The 16518-nt window shown below is 35.5% G+C and overlaps 1 protein-coding gene across 5 annotated transcripts in view; it reads right to left on the bottom strand.

The window, feature by feature from the left end:
* The window catches only part of FIG4 (polyphosphoinositide phosphatase FIG4), a 150290-nt gene that overhangs the window by 105572 nt on the left and 28200 nt on the right, over positions 1 to 16518 (bottom strand). For all 5 annotated transcript variants that reach the window (XM_090379237.1, XM_090379241.1, XM_090379239.1 and 2 more), the window contains exons 5-7: positions 13882 to 14038; positions 9686 to 9736; positions 3156 to 3330 (exon numbers count right to left, since the gene is read on the bottom strand). In XM_090379237.1, the coding sequence (XP_090235363.1) occupies positions 3156 to 3330; positions 9686 to 9736; positions 13882 to 14038 (383 nt within the window). The remainder of the gene's footprint in view (positions 1 to 3155; positions 3331 to 9685; positions 9737 to 13881; positions 14039 to 16518) is intronic.

Below are 16518 nucleotides of genomic sequence, written 5' to 3'. Positions count from 1 at the left end.
TGGACCCTCGTTTTACAATTGGTTCACTGTACAATCAAATCACATTACATTACGATGGACTCAACATAGTAAAGTACCGTTCACTATACGATGTGTAGTAAGTGCCGGTCATTGTGATCCCGTTTGTGAATTTAATTTTAATTCTATTAAACAGCGATTCTAATTAGTGAAAATAGGAGGAATATTATCCACAGGCTATAAAAGTAAATATATATTAAGCACAAATTTACCCTTTATTACCTTACCAATTAAAAAATTAAATGATACGTGAAAATCGGAAGAATTAATACATACTGTAATATGTACATACTAACTAGCTGACATTTCTGTTCACTGACATTTGTGGGTGGGGGTTAAAATTTAAAACAGTAAAAAGATAAGCAACCAATAACAAAGAACACAGCACACAAATTGCAAGTAACACGATACGCACAAGTGAGAACGGAGTAACAAGTTACGAAGCTTTAAAAATAGGAATGAAGAGAAGATTCTGAAAATTAATTTTTTTATATGATTGAAGATTCCATGGAAGTGTAAACACATTTCGCCATAATAACCCACAGAATTCCAGCTGTCGGTATTATCGCAAATTCAATAAGATCAAGTTTACTATCCGTTTACGATAGATTGCACTAACAGAAAAGCCCAATAAACAGGTGACTGCTGATTGTTTTATGGTTGTGACCGCCAGAAATCTGACTGAACCACGACAGTCGGAGACAATCGTAGGATAATTTCCAGTGCTGTGGTCTCCTGCCCTGATTAAATGGCATGTTGTCCCAATTAAGCGAAATAAACCCTGGTTATTTTCTCGAATGGGTTCTGTTTTTTAGATTTGCCCCAAATAACTGGAATCCACTGTATTACTTCTACAAATTTCTACATGAAAATGACTTAATACTCTATCAAATACACTACAAAATAAAATTTAGATTGTGGAACTAGTCAAGACTATTGTAGATTATGACCCTTGCTAAATCAGAAACTCTGTCTACTGATTACAATAACTTAATGCTAACTATTAAAATTTAATGGTTGTAAGTACTAATAAACTACAGTTTATTCCAAACTATAAAAAAAACTAATTATATGCAGTTAGATATACTATCGAAAATTCCATTAAGAAATCCTATAGTCAACAATGTGGTACAATCCCTTTCTTCTAGTGTTCACATACTGCAAAACCTTTTTGGATGTTAATAAAGTACAGTCAATTCTGGTTATTCGAGACACACTGGGACTAGTGCATTTTGGCCCGATTAAGCGGCTGCCCCAATTATCCGAAGTTTCATGTAAATAGTTAAAAATAAAATGGACCCTCGTTTTACAATTGGTTCACTGTACAATCAAATCACATTACGATGGGCCTCCAAACTTTCAGAAAGGACCATTGTTCTTGGTCCTCTCTGATAAGTCTTTTCATTGTCTACCTTAAAATGTCTTTCTCAACAAATAACTTAATTACAGATTAATTTATACTTGTCATAGTGTTCAGTGTCTCGATAATTTTATATATTCTATACTTTCTTTTCCTGCTACTAAATCCATCAGTATAGTAGTCATCATTTTGATCTATACCTTGGACATTAACTATTTAAAGAATTTAAAAATTTAAAAATTAAAGTTTAAAAAAAATTTAGCTGATGATCATTAAAAGTACTTCTTTGAACATATCCCACTTAGCACTGGTACCTGTTAGGTTAACTTCCTATATAATAGAACTCAAATAATGTCTAGGCCATCAATTACTGCTGCTATTGAAGCACCCTATCCACAAGTTTCAGTATATTTTTTAAAAATTAGTCTTCCCATGTTAATATATTTATATCTGTTTGCCTGAATAAAGTGCCATCATATTGATCACAATCATTTGGTCTGCAGCACACCTATTTTTTCTTTCTTATAACTTAAGTACCTTGACAGTTATCTACTGAATATGCTTTTCTGTAATCTGTATTCTTCATAATTAAAAGCATAAACCCCTTCTCTTCTCTTTTTATCTGTAAACTTTGTACAAAACCACATTTCAAATTCCACATCCTCTGATATGTAAGAATGACACTGCATTTCTAATATTCCTGTTATGTTGATATTTGTTGACTTATCAAGTATTTCAGATTCATCAAATTTAGTAGTAGTAGCAGTAGTAGTCTGTATGGGTTTTAGTGCAGAGCTCAAGTTTTAAGATTTGGCTGCCAGATATCATATCATTCATTTGTTACAGCATGTAGGTGTAATCTATCTGAACTTCCCAAAACCAATTGTTGTTCAAGCTCGAAAAGCTGGAAGGGATGTGCTGAGTTTAAACCTCAGAAAGTTAAAGCTCAGCACAATCATAATGCCTAATACCCTCACAACTATGTCCTATGATAACATTTTGGACAATACTGTACTAATAAGAAATCGAGTATTGCAAAATCTTGGTTTCCATAAGACCAAACAACAACTCAAATAGCAAAGTTTCTGGATAACCCAGGCACTTTCCACACAGTGTGGAAAATTTATATTTATATATTTATTTTATTTACATAGAATGTAAATAAAATTTACATTCTATTTACATAAAATATTATGTAAATAGAAGAAGCTTCAAAATCCATCACACATCAAGTCCTGTCCTACGACGTCCCACCACCTGTCCACACTTAATTTTGACAAGCCTCTTTCTGCACTATATGCTAATTTAAAATTACATTACCTTCTTTTCTTTATTTGTACCACTGTGTTAGTAGGTTGTTTCTGTTAGTGTCCCAATACTTTTGGTAACATAGTATGTCTAATGTAATTGGTGATTTTTAAATAGATACCCTTCTGCACAAACAGTTTTCAATATTATGTTTAATCCTTCATGTAGTACAGATTCTTCATAGACCCAGCCTTCCTATAACCTTTAATACATCAGCTGATCAAATAGTGGTTTTATTTTCTATTATAGGCTGGTATATACCTTTTCTATCCAATCTGAAATCTTTATTAAACTTCAAAAAATCAACTTTACACACAGACCTGTGTTCTAACCTACTCTGTATTACAGTCATTATTGGCATTACACTCTATCACATTTATAAGCATCAAAATGTAAACTCTTCTAGCAATATATGGCTGTTTTGGAGATTAAACTGAAAATTGTTATAAATTCTAGCTTTCATACAAACCTGTAAACTTTCAAGAAAGTTATCAGCAACTTCAATGGAAGAACTTTCAATAGTGTGCAACTGAGGATTCCAAAAGGGCCTAGTCTGTGCTGTTTCATCAGGTTCTTCAGCAGCAGAAAGTTTCTGAAGTGGTGCCATATTATACTGAAGAGTATGAGTAATGTCATAACTATAGCTGGAATGCATGAAAAGTTTTTAATGAAAAGCTGATAGTTGGATTATTTATAATAAAAAAAGTTTTTGTATAAAATAACATATAAAGCAGAGTTAAAAAGAACTGAAATAATATAATGTGATTTTAAATTAAAAATGTTATAAACAAAATCAACAAAAAGTACTGAAATTAAAAATTTTAATACCTTATTGCTTTTAGTATCTTTACTGCAAGAAAGATGGAGGACGATATCATTTTAGTGTGTAGAGTAAATACCATTTTACTATGTAGTGTAATTATCATACCTTCAATTATAAGCACCTGGTGTATGAAATACAACTGATCAGAGGAACCTAAGGAATGATAATTATCTGTGGACTTAACTATACAGAGAGAAACTTATCTTAAATGTTGAAAATAGTACTTGCTATATGGTCGCAATATAAAATAAACATATTGTTAGGAAACAAACAGCCTAAACTAAATTAACTTAAAATAGGATTAAGATGGGGATAAAAAAGAACAAGTTAATTGCTGCACACAGTGCATTACATTTCAGCCGCATTAGCAAATAGTAATAATTCATGATTTATAACAAAAAACTACTATTATAACTACTTTTATCCAAGAACTGAGAAAATTGTGTTTTTGTGCATCCACTACATTTTCCATTCATTCCTCTAACCAGTGCATGACAACAAACCTAATATCCAGTGCTTCAGCTAAAATATACAATATACAGATAAAATGAAATATGTATGAAAAAAAAAAAAATTTCTAGATTTCTATTGGTCCAATTTTAATGAAATTTGGGAGGGCTCAATAAATCTTTAAAAGACCCAAATATAAAATTTCATGAAAACTGATCCACTGGGAGTCGAGCTGTTACATACAGATGGATGGACAGACTTGGCGAAGACGTACACTGTGCATATATACTGAAATGCCTAAAAAATAGACAGCTGAACCAATCTACAAATTTTGATGAAAGAACTGAAATTTAATGATTATAAACAAGGTTATTTAAAAAATTTAACTCTGACTTCCCTGGCAAAAACAATCGCAGAATCCATGATTATGGATGCAGTGCAGTGGCACCTAAATGTATGGCCGGTACTAAAATTGGGTTCGTGGGTCAGCTTCATAAAATACCTTGAGGGTAAAAATATTAAAAAACCAATGCAATTTCATTGTATAATTCACCAGCAGCCTTTGTGCAGAAAATTTTTGGGCATCGATTCAGTCATGTCAACTGTAATATCAACAGTAAATTTTATTCACAAGACTGGTCTGAATTATCGGAAATTCAAAAATTTTCTCAAAAATATTGAGGCTGAATATGGTGATTTGTTGTACCATACTGAAGTATAATGGTTAAGTCACGGTAACATGTTGAAGGGATTTTTTTAACTTAGCATCAAAATATATCTATTTATGAACGAAAAATTGAAACCTGTTCTGGAACTGTCAGATCCCAAATGGTTGTGGAACCTTGCTTTTTTAACAGATATTTGTGAACACCTGAATTTTCTTAATATGAAACTACAAGGACGAGACAAACTTGTCAATGAATCGTATTATAATGTCACAGCATTTGAAACAAAACTGGAGTTATTTAAAAGTCAACTACTTCAGAATAATTTTTCACATTTTCCATGTTGCAATAATTTTTCCACTGAAAAGTTTGTTCAAAATGTTAGTTTATTGCAGGAAAATTTTGTGGTTAGATTTTTTGATTTTAAAAATAATTCAAAGGAGTTTGAACTTTTCAAAATCTGTTTGACGTACCCATCAATGATGTTGATGAGCATTTACAATTAGAGTTGGTAGATCTTCAATCTAATGATGGACTGAAGACAATATTTAAAAATAAAAATCTAATTCAATTTTATTCAACATTATCTAAGTCAGATTATCCAAAAATTAAAAATTTTGAAAGAAAGGTTACATCAATTTTTGGAAGTACATGTATACATACTTCCAAGCACCTGGGGTGGATGGAATTCACCCCAGGTGCTTGGAAGTTAATGATTTTGTAATAACTGAGAGCAAAGTGGAGGAGAAATTGTTGAAGTCAAACATAAGAAAGGCACCTGGGATGGATGGGATCTATCCAGTTATATTAAAGGAGGCAGCAAAGGAACTAACCAAACCCTTAGCCATAATTATGAGAGCATCCTTGGACTCAGGGGAGATCTCCACAGACTGGAGATGTGCAAATGTATCCCAAATTCACAAAGGGGGATCGAAGGGTGACACGAGTAATTACAGCCCAGTTAGTTTAACTTCTGTTCTGGATAAAATAAGAGTCACTGGTTAAAGATACATTGCAGGATCATCTAGACAAGACTGTAGCAATAATTCAGACACAGCATGGATTTGTTAAGGGGAAGTCTTGTCTGACAAATCTGATTGGATATTATGATGTGGTTACAAAGGAACTGGATGCAAAAAATAATTTTGATATCATATACTTGGATTTCAGAAAAGCTTTTGACACTGTTGCGCATGGAAGACTACTGTACAAATTGGAGCAGAATGGTAGTCAACAGGCACTGCTGTTCGTGGACTAATGTTATTAGTGGAGTCCCACAGGGTTCGGTGTTGGGTCCACTGTTGTTTTGTACATTTATCAATGATATTGATGAAGGTATATTAGGCCTTAGTGTCGAAGTTTGCAGGTGATACAAAGGTTGGCAGGGTTGTTAATGACAGTAATGGCAGTGTGCTACTGCAACAGGATCTAGAAAATTTGGGAAGATGGACTGAGAAGTGGCAACTGAAGTTTAACATTGACAAATGCAAAATACTGCATATGGGTAGAAGTAATCCCAGAGGAACGTACCAACTGTATGGGACTACACTTAGGGTGGTAGAAAGTGAAAAAGACCTGGGAGTATGTCCCTTCGTATAAGGCAATGGAACTGTCATACACTGAGTACTGCATACAGGTCTGGAGGCCTCATTTTAGGAAGGATGTAGATTTGCTTGAGTGTGTACAGAGAAGGGCAACAAGATTGGTGAGGGGAATGAAGGGATCCTCTTACCAAGAGAGGCTTAAGTTCTGCAAATTGCAGCGGCTGGAGACTGGCACCTGCAAGGTGATCTGATTGAGGTGTATAAGGCCTTGGATGGGTTGAGCACTCAGAATTCTGATGGGATTCTTCCACTTGTTCAGATTATGAACCTAAGGGAGCATAAATTCAAATTGAGGAAAGATAGCTGTAGAACAGATGTGTGGAAATTTGCCTTTAGCCAGCAGGTGGTTAATTGCTGGAACAAACTTCCATTTGTCGTTGTGGAAGTTGATAGGTTAAATTAATTTAAGGAGGAACTGAATAAACATATAGAGGAAATAGTTGTGTGAATTTTTTTTAGCTGATGCTACATAAGCTCATATGCTTGCTTTCTTTCATCACATGCCACGATTAATATTGCTAAATAAGAAAGACATGAGAGTCACAGCATAATTCTGTTAAAAAAGGAAATGTTATCTGGTCAATCTAGTAAAGTTTAATTAATTAATTAATTAATTAAGAGAGAGGGGGGGTTAAATCATGAGTAAGATCACTCAGAGTTCTGTGCTAGTGCCCCTTATTGTTTTTAATTTTCACTGATACTGATGATCGTATTAAAAGTTTGATATCAGAATTAGCAAGCAATATTAGAATGAGTAATAGCAATAGCCAAGGTATATTACTGCAATTAGAAGGATAAATTATACTATACTAGTCTTAAAAAATAATACACTGTAATAGAGATTTAATGTTAGCAAATGAAAAAATCTTGCACCTGAACAGCAGTAATTCCAAGTTAAGTTATCATCTGGAAAGGATAAATAACATACTATATGTTTAGAGAGGAAAAGGATCTGGAGAATATGGCATTCCCTCAGTAATGCATTAAGACTGTAGGATACAAATGATCTATCAATAATATACAGATATTTTTCTAGAGAGAACGAGCATTATCCTGCTGTAAAAACTATATCTTTTTGAAACACGGATACAATACACTGAGTGTACAGAAATAATGGGATACTTACCTAGTAATGGGTAGGCCCACCTTTTGCCTGGATAAGGGCAGTCACACGTTGAGGCGCATTGAGTCCACTAGTTCACAAAAGTGTTCCACAAGCATTTCCATCCATGCTTGCTGCACCGCTGTCCATAATTCCATTCTTGGGTGGAGGCTCCAAAGCTCAAACAGACCTTTCCACAGTATCACAAAGATGCTAAACAGGATTCATATATGGTGAATGGGGAGCCCATTCCACAGTGGTAAAATCTGCGGAATGCTCTTCAAACCATGTTCTAGTCACCACGGTTCTGTGGGGAGGTGCATTGTCCTGCTGGAAGAGTCCATTGCCCTGTGGGTGAGCAATGATCATGAAGGGATGCTGATGGTCTGCAAGGATGAACACGTAACCTGGACCATTCAGAAATGCATCTGAATGGTCCAGAGGTCCCAACGTGTGCCAGTTAAACACGCCCCAGACCATTAACAACTGTTCACCTGCCTGAACAGTTCCTTGTTGACATGATGGGTGCATAGCTTTGCGTGGTTTCTGCTAGATATGCACAATCCCATCTACTTGAAATAACTGGAAACAGGACTCATTAGACCAGGAGACCTGTCTCCAATCATCCAAGGTCCAGTGCCAATGTCTTTTCGCCCAGTTGAGGCATAGAGTCCTGTGTCATAGTGTTAGCAATTGGATTCTGGTGGGTTGGCAGCTCCCATAACCTACTGCGGCTAACGAAAACGTGAGTTTCACCTGTCCACAACACATTAGCTAGCTAGCCTGCATTTAAACTAATCTTCATAAAAAAATGTTAGCAAAATCCGTTGTGTTAAACATAATTATTCAGAACTATCGATTCAATAGATATTTGATCTAGTATGGACATAGCCTTAACATTTGTCCCATGACTTGTAAAACTGCCCTATGTAGAATATCCAGGAATAAAGTGTTGCCCCAGGCACTGTGAACTGAAATAATTTCTTGAACATATTGGATATTTACAGAGCAGTCTCATAAGCAATTTATGTCCATAATTCCTAGAAACATTATGCACACTTCCCATCTTTTCAAAGAGAAAATCATCACCATATTTGTGGAGCATGGACCAGAATTCTTCATCTCTCTCTCTCTCTCTCTCTCTCTCTCTCTCTCTCTCTCTCTCTCTCTCCCCCCCCCCCATAAAGTTCAATGAATTTAAAAGTAAAGTCCATTTCAAATAGACAATATTCATCTAATTATCACCCAGAAGATTTAGATATTTATTTACAGCCCTCTCACCCACAGGGCACACAGACTCTAGATAATGGTGAGAATGCTGAAAATTACAGAGAATCAATACAAAATAGTATTAATCAATACAAAACTACAATTAAAATATATACAAAATTTTGATTAACAAAACAGAGTAAAGAGCAAAATCAACATTGTGATTATTCAAAACCTGAAGGAAATGGAACAGAGGACTTCCAATTAAGCATTGGGTACAAGGGAGAAGCAGTGAAAAATCAGTTTTATAACAAGGATTCAAGCAGGGTATAGTGAAAAGTATTTGTTCAAAGAGAGATGGAGAATCAATAATAGAGTTTATGATATTGTAGACAAAAAAAGACCCATGGAGTTGTGGTCTGGAGTAAAGCAGAACGATTCTAAAGAGGTGACAAGAGCTCCACAGTTTCACTAGTGAAAGGCAAGGCAATTTCAAAAGCATAAGAATTTAATTTGCATTCTCTCAAGCCTGTGAGAAAGATATTCCTGTTGTGGGGACAAATAATATCACAATAATCAAAAATGGGAAGTATAAGCTGCTTGTAGAGAAGAATTATAACTTTGCCACCCTTGAAAATCGAGGAAGAATGTTTAATTAATCCAAGAAGTTGGGAAGCCTGAGATATTACATGGGAAGTATTGAAGCATTTGGAAGCCTGAGATATTACCTTCATCCCTCTTCAGATCAAAATAAGGCACCTAAGTCCTTGAATGTGTCAGTACTTGCAATTAGAGTTTCCAATATAATAATCAGTAAAGACAGAGGGTCTAACTGCACGATTCGAGCGAAAGCAACATAATTTACATTTTAACGGGTTTAGAAACAAGTTATTTTTATTGAGCCAGAGTGAGAGGGAATCAAGACAGGACTGAGTTCATCGCTGTCAGCTGAAGAATAAATAACTTTGTAAATTTCTTTATTTATAATCATCTTCTATATCAAATTTGCATTTTATTGGTTGCAGCATGCTGATTGGCTGATTATCAACCTAAAAAATTTAAAATCACTATGGGAACTTATTTCATACTCACTTTCTATTTAATATACAAATCTGATAACCATATCCTAGTTGATATATACTTTACCTGAAATAGAAGTTGCTTGACAAGTCAATATTCTGGAAGATCTTTACATATCTGAAAAGAATCATCTTATGCTTAATTTCAGTCTGAACAATATATGAAGTGTGGTAATAAAGTTCCTGGACTGGTGCTGTTTCAGTCATGTTTGATGAGTTTGAAAATAAACAAAAGTGGTATGTTAACAAAGCTCATCCGGTAAGGCTGACAGGTTGCAAGTAACAACCAGTTTTGCTAGTAACATTAATGTTTCATGTCATGATTTTTAAATGATACAATGAATGAATATCAAATTTGCTTTAAATTGGGAAAATATGCAACAGAAATGTATGAAATTTTAAAAAATTTATGGTGATGAAACGTTAAGTTGTTCCAGTGTATTTTTTATGATATAAGCAGTTAAAATACAGATGTGAGGATGTTTGCAATGAACCAAGTGGGCATCTATCAACCTCTCGAAATGAGGACAGAGTTGCAAAAGTTTGGGAAATTGTGGCAAGAGATCATTGTTTGACCCTCAGAATGATGGCTGATGAGATGGATGTGAATAAGGAGATGATTCATCAAATTCTGCATGAAGATTTAGGGAAAAGGAAGGTCTGTGGAAAATTTGTATCACAGCCTCAAGGGTAAGCAGAAGCAACAAAGGGTATCATCACATAAAGACTTCATCCAGGCTTGTCAAGACAATCTTAATTTCTTCAATCATTATCGAGGCCCAAAAAGTTTTGTTTACAGAAGTTCAGGATCCAAGGCGATGATGCTGTTCATGTTTTCAGGTTAATGTTCAGGGTCATATACAAATTCACGAGGAATTTGTATATGAAGGGGAGAGAGGCAATACTGTGTTCTGCGTAGGGGCTTTAAAGACTACTGAAGTGCATTTCCCGGGTGAGGCCACAATTTCAAGAGAAAGGCAGCTGGTTCTTATTGCATGACAATGCCCTGCCCATTCTGCACTTGTGAAGACATTTTTCACAAAACATGGTATTGTACAGATCAACCATTCATCCTACTCTACTGATCTAGCACCAGTGGACTTTTTTCTCTTTCTTGAAAAGAAAATTGCTCTCAAAGGAAAGAGATTTCAGGATGTTAAAGACAAAGAAAAAAGTAACTAAGAACTGAACATCATTTTTGAGCTCCTTCACACTTTGTTTCTTTTTATTGCACCAGTCCAGGACCTTTATTGACATGCTTTGTACAACAAATACAGTAAAAATTCAAAAATCTTGTCAAGGCCCAAAATTCTTAAAATGTGACAATTTTTTGAAAATTTCACACAAAAAAAAAAATAAAAAAAAAATAAATAATAACACCCGAAATAACATCACATCATAGTTTCATACTGCATTCATTGTTATGACTGGAAATCTTATCACAAAGCAGCATTTCCTGATATAAATGAAGCTCTATGATCTGAATATAGCTACTTTTACTTTAAACTACATAATTTAAATTCAATAAATGAATTTTTTTTTTTTTTTAATTTAAAGCTTGAAATATGATGTGTCATCTGCATTATATGCATGCAGTTCTCAATATGCTATGATTATCAATCATAGCATATCGCTCACCCCAGAAAACTTTCTCATGGCTACTAATGCAGTGCTCATGGGAAAGTTTCCCAGAGTATCACATTCTAAAAGCCATAAGTTAAAAAATAAAAATTCCAAGAAACATCAGAATTGGGTAATTATTGATACCTTTCAGTTTATTTGTCAGAATAAGCACCTACATATGGATACAGGATTCATATTATCAACCTCACTCTCCCACTAATATAATAAATGAGCGAAATGTAGATGAGAACGCCTCCTTCATTCACTCTTTATTCTATTCTAACAGTCTTTAGCTAAGATATCATTCACATCATCGATATACACAGTTTTCCTAGCACTCTGTACATTCACTCCTTTCTGTCTGTAGGTCAATAGATTACTCACAATCACAGCATTCCAGACAATTCTTTTCAGCTCAAAATTTTTAAAAATCACAAATGATATTTTCTTAAGATGTTTGGTTTATAAGATTATAGTCGCAGGTTGATAACTTAAAGAAATGTTAAAATATTAATATTTTAATGGAAATAAGAATATAAAAACTTTTTTATAAACATATGATTAAGTGATATACAACTCATTCCATCTATCTGTCTACACATCGTATGACACATGTGATAAATGGAAAAATGGAAAAAGTTGAAATGTTAATACAGTCTTAAGATGTAAAACACCATGCTAATTGGCACAGTATAACTGCAGTCATTTTTGTGCCTCAAAGTCAATCAACCAAGCTAATTAATTAAGAACATAAAATATGAATCATTTTACAGGAGTTTTTATTAATATATAAAAAGGTTTTACAATTTTCACTCAATATTATAGAAGATTCTTTGTAATTCAACAATGAAATCATTAAGGAAAAGCAAAATATTCAAAATTGTACTTTTAAAGATACTTATATACAAAATGTATAAAAAATATACACCGATGAGCCAAAACATTATGACCAGTGAGTCGTTATGCAAATCGAAGCAACTGCAGATGAACTACGGCATGTGCATGGGTCAGGACATGGTATAAAAAACACTTGATACTGAGCTCCATTAATCAGTTGTTGTTGTTTGGGTTTTATTTGCGCATTAGCGACTAAGGCTATAATGCGCCAAAACCTGGTCATAAAAAGTAATTTTCAGTGGCCTAATGATTTAGGTCACTAAGTCAAGGTATGAAAACAAGTATAAACTAAAAGATAAATATCAGTAAACAAGTAACTATAATAATAAGATTTTTTAAATGTGACTAAAAAGGTTTACTGAAGTCAAAAAGCTAAAAACAGCAGACACATTGTCATTGTCGGATAAAATCTGACTGAGTGTATACGGCTCAGTCAGATGGTTAAAAGCGGTAAAACGGATATTGCTAAAATCTGGACAGTCAACTAAAATGTGCCTAATTGATAAATTTGTGCCACAGGACTCACACATAGGAGGGTCATCAGCCCTCACCATTAATCAGTGTTAATCTTGTTCTTCAGATGGGAAAGGCAGTAGACTTAAGCGAGTTTGACAAATGCCAAATTGTAATGGCCAGACGATTGGGTCAGAGCATATGCGAAACGGCACGTCTGTGGGGTGCTCACTGTTGGCCGTGGTTAGTACCTACTGAAAGTGGTCTGAAGTGGGGAAACCGACGAACTGCTGGTGAGGTGTTGGACGACCACAGCTCATTGATGCTCAAGATGAGTGAAGGCTCTCCTGGATGGTACGTGGCAACAGAAGGGCAACTGTGGCACAACTAGCCAGTAATTGGAATGCTGGTGATGGGAGTAATGTGTCACAACACACAGTACGTTGAACCCTGCTGAAAATGAGGCTACGTAGCCGCAGGCCACTCCGAGTGCACGTGCTAACCACAGTTCACCGGCAACGGTGCCTACAATGGGCACGCGAGCATCGAAACTGGACCTTGAGTGATTGGAAGACAGTCATCTGGTCCAATGAATCATGTTTCCTGTTGCGCCATGTGGACGGTCAGGTACGTGTGCATTGTTTACCTGGGGAAGTGATGCCGCCTGGATGCACTGTGGGATGAAAACAAGCCGGTGGCGTGATCCTTTGGTCGATGCTCTGCTGGGATACCCTGGGTCCCGTCATCCATGTGCCGGGCACTCTGACGCCTACCACCTACCTAAACATCATTGCTGACCAGGTACACCCTTTCATGGTAACGGTCTTCCTCTCTGGCGGTGCTGTCTTTCAGCAGGATAATGCGCCATACCACACCACCTGGATTGTTCAAGACTGGTTCGTGGAACATGAGGAAGACTTCCGGGTATTGTCTTAGCCTCCAAATTCCCCAGACGTCAATCCCATCGAGCATCTGTGGTTTGTGTAGGAACAGCAACTCCAATCTATGGCCTCTCAACCACGGACCTTACAGGATAAAAAAGATCTGCTGGTTATGTGTTGGTACCAGTTACCACAAGACACATTTAGAAATCTTGTAGCATCCGTGCCTTGCCGGGTAAGAGCTGTTTTGGCTGCGCATGGACGACCAACATCATATTAGGTAGGTGTTCATAATGTTTTGGCTCATTGGTGTATATACAGAAGTGTAATTGTACAGTAAGAAAAATTAATTCTCTAAAAGCGGTAATCTAATTCCATTTTCATTTCTAAAATGAATATGATCATTTACCTTGCTTCATCGGGATGTGAATATTTCTCTCCTTCACTTGGAATGTAGATCATACTGGAATCTTCAATTTTATATATGGTGTGATAACCAATCACAGCTACTTGTCTTCTTTTTGTAATCAGTATTAAATAATATCCTTCTAAAAATTTCACAAAACCTAAATTGACAAATTTAGTAATTAGCATATTTTCTAGTTTCATATTGAACGATTATTAAATTAAACATAAATAAGAGGACTTTAATGTTTAAACCAGCTACCTACATGGCCAAGGGTTTATCCCACTATCCAAATATACTTGAGCATATTTGTAATCTTTTAGGGGAATAGCCTATTGGAGGCTAGCCCTGACTGCTGGAGAAAATTGCTTGATGAGAAATAATAAAACTATCATTTAATAAGAGAAAGATTTAATGCTTCATGATGGGTACTAATACTACTAAATTTAATCCCTAATATTTAAATGTGCTTAGTGTGCTACATTTCTCTCCACAAGTGTAACTGCTTCACCACTATCCATGCCGACCAGGGCTAGCCAGGTGGGAAAAGTGCCTGCCTGGCAACCCAAAGGTCGTGGGTTCAAATCCTGCCTCGGGCTTGGATCAGAGTAAAATGCAAAAACTTTGGGAGGTGCATTATGGCCACAGAAGTTGATGTGCCAACAACTAACAAAAAAAAAAAAAAAAAAACACTATCCATATCTGTTATACCAAATGGATATACAAATCATTACAATATTATTTTTAATTTTATTTATTGTATTATTATGGGTCTCTGCTAATGTCTAGCAATCATCATCATCAGCCATTTTCAATCCACTGAAGGATGAAGGCCTCTCCAGAAACTTTTCAGTTCCTTCTGTTTTGTGCAATGGTCATCCATTTACTACCCATGAACTTGTGAATTTCAAATGTCCATCTCCATCATTGTCTTCCAGGTTTTCTTCTAGCTCCTCTTGGGTAAAAGGTAAAGTGCAGCCATTATCAACCCACTGCAGGATGGAAGCCTCCTCAACAATTCATGCTGAGGGAAATGGACCATAATCTGCCACGCTGGCAGATCGACCGTATTCAGCAGTCAGGGGCTTGAACCCCGGTCTTGGGTACCATTCTGTTATTTTCTTAGTCCATCTGTCATCATGTCTTCAAGCTATGTGTCCTGCCCAAGACCATTTTAGTACTTTAGTTTTGATAAGAATGTCCTTTATTTGAGTTTGCTGCCCAATCGGTGTTTCTCTTCTTATCTAACAGCCTGAATCCTAATATAGTTCATTCCATTCTTCGCTGTGTAGTTCTCAGCTTCTCTTCCATTCTTTTGGTGAGTGCCCAAGTTTCACTTCCATAAGTCATGGTGGGGAGTATACATTGGTTCATTATTTTACATTTCAAACAAATTGGGATATTGCTCTTCAGTATATGACTATATTTCCTGAATGTTATTCATCCAAAATTTATTCTTCTCTTGACTTCCAGTCATTTATCATTATTACAGCTAGGGCTTACAATACCGAGATTCCGGGATCCCAGTCATATTTTTTTTTTTTTCGGTATTCAAATCCCGGTATTGATACAAAAATACCGATTTTTCGGTAATAATTTAAAAAATAATTATCCATGATTTATTCACATAAATGTTATAAAATCTACAACAATAAATCATTAATACTGCTGAATTTGCAAATGAGGGATTGTTATACACAGTACAAATGCAATGGAAACCTGAAAATGTCATAAAACTGTGAGACAAAATCTTACAAATATATTTCTCTTAGTAAGTATAGTGTGTGTGTGTGGAAGTAAAACACTTAAGGAATAATGAAAACATCATTACAGAAATATTTCCATTAGCAGCAGTAGGCCTGGTAGTGCAATTAAGGAATATTGTGAACAGTGGTATGACAGGTGTGGAAGGGTTAAAATTAAAAGCTTCTGAACAACAGTTTAATCTCTATTACACCGCTACTTGAGGATGTGACACTTAGTGCATTTTGGGAAAAGGTGTCGGTATGGAAGGGTTCAAAGGTATTGTGAACAGGTGATCTTGAGGTAAAAGATGAAAGCATTTGGTTTTGTGGTAAAAATATTCAGTTTTTCCCACCAAAGGAAGAAGAAGAGTGAGTTTAAAGAATAACACTGGGTCAGGTTTAAATTAGATAGGGGAAGATACATAAATGCATGCTAGAAGTTAATCCGGAAGTTGAATAACAAGCTAGTCAGATAGTGCCCTGGCTTCTACTACTGCGGTGGCAATTTCCTTCAGTATTAACAGAGAACTGTTCTTGAAATCCCGAAATAAGGCAGTACTGGAAGAGCTATACAGCAGAGATGCAGAGTTCAACTAAGAAGAGAGAGACATCACTGCACTCCGTGGAAGGAACCCGCACAAAGGAATCCCACCGTGAAAGAGAAGGAAGGCAAGTCCTCCGAACTGCGTTGTTTTGGAAATGGTACTTAGAAAAAGTGGGAGATTATTTTAGAGTAAGATTGAAGTTGAAGAAACACGAGAAATAAGGAAATGTTTAGTATTGAGTTGGCTTATTGGTTGAAGTTGTAAAGAAAATTGATATTGCTAAATTAAGAGAAATTACATGGAATTGTTAGCATTAAGTTAGCAACTATGGATTACTGTTGTGAAGAGAA

The sequence above is a fragment of the Mastigoproctus giganteus genome, chromosome 8, assembly GCF_048544385.1.
Source record: "Mastigoproctus giganteus isolate SK-2022 chromosome 8, ASM4854438v1, whole genome shotgun sequence".
In the NCBI taxonomy this organism is placed as follows: domain Eukaryota; kingdom Metazoa; phylum Arthropoda; class Arachnida; order Uropygi; family Thelyphonidae; genus Mastigoproctus; species Mastigoproctus giganteus.
This window is presented reverse-complemented; position numbering and strand designations above follow the sequence as displayed.